At 37.7% G+C, this 5,878-nt stretch overlaps 1 protein-coding gene across 1 annotated transcript in view; it reads left to right on the top strand.

Moving 5' to 3' along the window:
* ZNF148 (zinc finger protein 148) overlaps nucleotides 1-5,878 on the top strand; it is a 250,394-nt gene that overhangs the window by 159,797 nt on the left and 84,719 nt on the right. Inside the window, exon 4 of the mRNA XM_006869373.1 lies at nucleotides 5,104-5,229. Coding sequence (XP_006869435.1) covers nucleotides 5,104-5,229 — 126 coding nt within the window. The remainder of the gene's footprint in view (nucleotides 1-5,103; nucleotides 5,230-5,878) is intronic.

Raw genomic sequence — 5,878 nt, 5'->3', positions numbered from 1 at the left:
AATCCTGACGCCACATTTTCTTTCATAGAACCCAGCTTCTCGTATTATTTGCTCAGCATACAGGTTGAATAAGTATGATGAAAGAACACAACCCTGTTGCACACCTTTCCCAATTTTAAAACATTCAGTGTTCCCATGCTCTGTTCGAACAACTGCCTCTTGGTCCTGGTACAGATTTCTCAGAAGTACAATTAAGTGTTCTGGAATACTCATACTTCTCAATGTTTTCTATAGCTTGTCATGATCCACACAATCGAAAGCCTTCGCGTAGTCAATAAAGCATAGGTAAACATCCTTCTGATATTCTCTGCTTTCAGCCAAGTTCCATCGGACATCTGCAATGATCTCTCTTGTTCCATGGCCTCTTCTGTTACTATAGTAGTCAACCTTTATAAGGATGTTGGGGAGAAACATCCACATTATACATAAAAACAGTTTGTGGTAAAATTCCAGTAGTTTTTTCATTTTTCCCCCACGAACTTTTTGAAGCCACTTTATATGTGATTATGTTGTTGTTAAGTGCCATCAAGTCAGTTGTGACTCATAGCGACCCTGTATAGGGTTTCCAAGGAGCAGCTGGTGAGTTTGAACTGCTTTCAAACGGCTTTGCAGTCAGGCGCAGTAACCCACAGCAACACATGTGATTAGAGAAGATGTGAAATATGAGAGTCATGCCTAAATGGCTTTTCTAGTATCAACGTGAAAAATTGGAGTTAGAATGGATAGCTGGATGTGCAGGAGTTTGAAAAACTTAGGAAGAGAAGTAACTGGGTTTAGTCAAATCTGATAAAAATGGGTACATTGTTGGTGATGGTGATGATGGTGGTATTTCTGTGCTGGTAGCAAGAGTAGCATCCAGGTTTTTAAGTAAGAAAATGTAGCTAGAAGGTTACTGATGCACTAAGTAAAATGGTGTAGCTCAAGTGAAGGTAAAACTCTGGTATATTTCTTAGACTGCTGCATTTCTAGATGTGCTAATGAATTTGTTTAAAAAATCTAGCACATTGTTTTTTCCCCAGTGCTACAGCTTTGCTGAGCCTGCTTTGAGTAATTGTACTATGGTTTATTTTAGGTAAAGAATACTATCGAGAACATGAAATTAATGTTTGTCTTTGAAAGACAGGTCTCAAGGAACGGGTAGACAACTTGAGAATGAATTATATTATCTCTTATCTTGGCTCATAAGTTTTTGTTTTATAGACTTACATATTTATAGACTTCCTTGAACCAAAGGAAGACTATAATACAGAAAAGTTTTTTCCCTGACTTTTTGCAGCTCATTCTATTTAGCTATTTTATCATTATCACACACATCTCTTTACGCTTTTAAAGTTACCAGCATTGCTCCCAAGCACCTCAGACTGCACTGTATGCTTTAGTTGGTGGGCTATAAATTAAATAGAGAGGAGGTAACTTTATCCCTCTTTTGTGTGACAAACCTATTGTTGGTAAGTGCCAGTAAGTTTTCTGACTCATAATGGTTCTGATAGGGTTTCCGAATAGCAGCTGGTAAGCTTGAACCACTGACCTTGAAGTTCAAACCAACCTTATAGTCCAGCTCATTAACCCATAGCACCACACCAGGACTCCATTTGGAGCCATCTGAATAGTAGTTTGCTGTGTCTTGACATTCGCTGTGCTTTTGATCCATTGCACTTCTCATTTAGGTAAATGCTTTCATAATATTAATTAACATAACAGGACTGATATGATCCCTTTCCATAAATGTGGAGATAACTAACAGGTTCAGACTTAATGTTATTGTTCAGTGCCATTGAGTCAGTTCTGACTCACGGTGACCTTGTATAGGGTTTGCAAGGAGTGGCTGGTAGGTTTGAACCACTGATCTTGCAGTTAGTCCATTGATTATCCCACAGTACCGCACCAGGACTCAGACTAATATATTAATCTTTTTTGATGTCTATAGAAAAAGACTTTGAACTTGTGAATGAATAGTTGCTAATTGTAGAGCTTACTTGCAAATCTAGCTCACACCTTACTTGACATTTTTTGCTTGCTACATTTTCATGCCTTCTTTCCAGTTTATAAATTGATTGAAATCTTTAAAGTACTTTTTGGTGGCCCTACAAAATAAAATGTAATTATTTACTGTTTTATTATCTATCCTATCTCATACCCAGCCCAAGTAATTGTGTTTCAGTTAATAGCACTTCAGAGGCAGTAAGCTGTGTATTCCAAAGCCTGGTTCTTATTCATCATTCTATTTTATGTTCTATATAAATATTTAATAAAGTAAATCATAAGGATGGGGCTTTTTGGTACTGTTCTATAACTTGACAGAATTATTATCTAAATATTTATTTATAGTATGTTTTCATTCCAAATTCTTCTGGATTTATAATTCTCTATCATCTAATGCTCTAGTACTGTAGTGGTTATGAATTGGGCTGCTATCGTCAGGGTCAGCAGTTCAAAACTACCAGCTGTTCCACGGGAGAAAGATGAGGCTTTCTGCTCCCATAAAGATATATAGGCTCGGAAACCCTGTACAGGGTCATTATGAGTCAGAACTGACTCAACAGCACATAACAATCATCTAATACATTAATTGTTAAGGGCTGACAAGTTATTTCAGACTCATAATGACATTATTTAAGTTTTCTTCGTAACATCTGTTGAGTTTGAACTGCCTGTCTTGTAGTTCAAACCAACCTTTTGGTACAGTTCTTATCCTACACAGCACCATGTCAGGATTCTTAATGCGTTGTCGTTGTTGTTATGTGCCGTGGAGTCCGTTCCGACTCATAGGGACTCTGTACAGGGTTTCCGAGGCTGTAAATCTTTATGGGAGCAGAAAGCCTCATCTTTCTCCCGCGGAACAGCTGGTAGTTTCGAACTGCTGACCTTGCGGCTCGCAGCCCGATTTGTAACCACTTTGCTACCAGAGCTCCTCTAATGCATTATAGGGAAGTATATATACTACCTACATTTCATTAACTCAAGTTCACGATTTCTTATGTCATTCTGACATTTCTGGGTTATGTTGTATTTTCCCCGTGAAGCCCTTGTACATACCTCACTCTCAACTTTACAAAAGAATCTGTAAGATGTTTATAATCTTCTGTATTATTAAAGTTTTGTTGTTTTTTAAAAATGTGACCATTAGCATATTGGACTTGGAGGATTATTGACAAGGGTTTTTAGTGCATTTCATAGCCTGTTGAGTTTTAAGTTTTTCAGTTTTAAGGTCTTTGTGTTTTCATTTCAAGACTAGATTGAAAACGTAGCAATGAAGAGTGGATGACAGAATACCATCAAATCTGTTCATTGACATTACCAACAATGGTCTTAGAAACTTGGTAAATAATTTTTTAGGACACCCAACTCCTATCTGTGAGAAACAAGACATAAAGATGACATAACACTGATGAAACTGTACTCTTTTGTTGCATTTCTTAATTATGCTGTTAGCATTATGTCTTGTACAAAGTAGTAGCATAAAACCATCTATAATGCAATTCTATAAACACGTATATAAAAAGGGATTGGGAGACAATGTTTGACCTCATCTTGCTTAACCCAGGGGAGGAAGAATCAAACTCAACATCAGACCAATTCCTATGGTACTGAGGTCAGACATGCTTCACCTTCCAAACTTTCTTTAGCAAACCTGACATCAAATATACCTCCCATAGCACTTAACTGAGCAGTTGGGTTCACTAATTCATTGCAGTGGCCACACAGAACTCTCAGACACCATGCTCACAATTACAGGGTTTATTAGAGAAGTTAACAGGTTACAATGCAGGATTAGCAATGCTCAGTATACAGGTTGGCTTCTCTGCTATTACCTCAGTAGGTCTTTATGGCCCTCAACCCTTTGGCCTGGCTTCTTAAACATTGTTAGAATTCTCTTTTAGTACTGCTGATAAATGCCCAAAGGACACTCTACTGTGCTGTAAACCTCACCTGGAAGGTACTCTGCTTTAGCTCTGGGTCAGCAAAACCAGCTTCCCAGTTAAGTACCTGCAGGTACACCACTCTACAAGTGTACCTTTTGCCTTACCTGCTCTTTGGGCTGGGAAGTTCACCATTCTTTTGCTCTGGCTTTTAGTTTTGTTGCTCCTGCTCCACTGCCACTACTCTGCTACTCCTCTGGTGTCACAGCTTTCTGTCTCCTAGGTCAAGGAGCTTCAACATGCAGGGATCTCAAGGTTCAAAGAATGTGCTCCTCTCCTGGCTCGTCTTTGATAGCGAGAACTGTTTCTGCTTTTAAGACTACTCGTGTTATACCCACTCAAGTGTTCCAGGTTTTCACCATCACAGTTAATTAACCCTGTTATAGTCACTCACAACTGAATCATATAACCCTATCAGCACCTTCTCTCATCTTTGCTTTCTCAGACCCATCAGGGGGAAAAAAGTTTCTGTGAGGTACAAAGACTATGAGTAGAAGAACCATATGAAATAATTCACTGAATTGTAACATATTTGGTGAAGGTTTGTCATAAAGAGCTAGGGAAATAATTGGCTAAGATCTTGTCCAAAGTGCTGAGCATAAAGATGCACAAATTTTCACTTAGCTTGTCTTGCCTTTCTTTTGATGTGATGATATTTTAGAATTTAGCATTGTTTCTTCACCACCTTTTTTGTTATTTTTTATCATTGTTGTTGAGAATGTATTCTTGATATTTTATAAACTGAAAGAGGTCATCAAGATGTCTAAATGGCTCTTTTATTACCCAGTATTTTATTGATTTTTAGGAACTTGATTTTTTTATTGTTGTTTGCTTTTAGCTTTAGCGTTAGTTTCCTATAAATGTGGGGCTGAAATTGGCATTACTGTATTCTGATTCTTTTTTATTTTGGTCATCTCTACCCAGGACATTTTTAATCTTTTTTCCAGATAGTTTTTAGAAATCTTAGTGTATTCTTCAATTTATGTACTCTTGATTCATACTTCTCATTTGCCTGTAAATGAGTTCTTTAACACTAGTCTATTTGGCACACACAGAGATAATTATTGTTGAGTCACGTACACCTGTACGATGGTTTTTTTAAATTATTGAACATGCAATGGCTTCTGGTCACAATAGACTTCTTATTACTCATTTCTAAAATTGGCTTTTTTTCCCTGAACAGATAAGTGTAAAACAGGAAATCACTTTTACTGATGTGTCTGAGCAGCTGATGAGAGACAAGAAACAAATAAGAGAGCCAGTAGACTTACAGAAAAAGAAGAAGAGAAAACAACGTTCTCCTGCAAAAGTAAGAGAAAACCCTAACCTCTTAATCCTAAACTGTTGGTTTATCTTATGGACAGTAACCTGACTGATCATAAGACAAAAGCAAAAGTCATGTGGTTACTAAGGTTAGGGTGCTGACCAGTTTCATTGGGAGAGAGGAAGGGATGCATGGAAGCTTGGGTCAATGCTCATTTCCCCCACTTTTCTTTCATCTTTTCTCTCTTTTTCTTAAAAAATGAACTTTTCTTTTTCCATGTTTCTCTTTCTTCTCTAAAATTTAGCAGGTAATATACAGTTTCCACTCCTCAGAAACTCTATTCAATGTCTACGTGAGTTGGAACCAGCTCACCAGCACTTAAAAACAGCAGCAATTCCCTGAGCTCTGTGAAGTATGGTGGTGGTGGTGGTTATATGCCATGGAGTTGATTCTTACTTACAGAAATACTGTACTGGGTTTGTGAGGCTGTAAATCTAAATCTTTTCAGGACAGAAACCTCATTTTTCATCCTTGGAGAGGTTGGTAGATTCGACCTGTGATTCAGTAGATTCAGTAGAGGTCAGTAGATTCGACTGTTGACCTGTGGTTAGTAACCCAACTCGTAATCCAGCGCTATACCAGGCATCCTTCTGTGCTGTATACTTTACATCATTTATAAATATTATTTTTCATG

This window comes from Chrysochloris asiatica, unplaced genomic scaffold (assembly GCF_000296735.1).
Source record: "Chrysochloris asiatica unplaced genomic scaffold, ChrAsi1.0 scaffold00130, whole genome shotgun sequence".
Taxonomy (NCBI): Eukaryota; Metazoa; Chordata; class Mammalia; order Afrosoricida; family Chrysochloridae; genus Chrysochloris; species Chrysochloris asiatica.
This window is presented reverse-complemented; position numbering and strand designations above follow the sequence as displayed.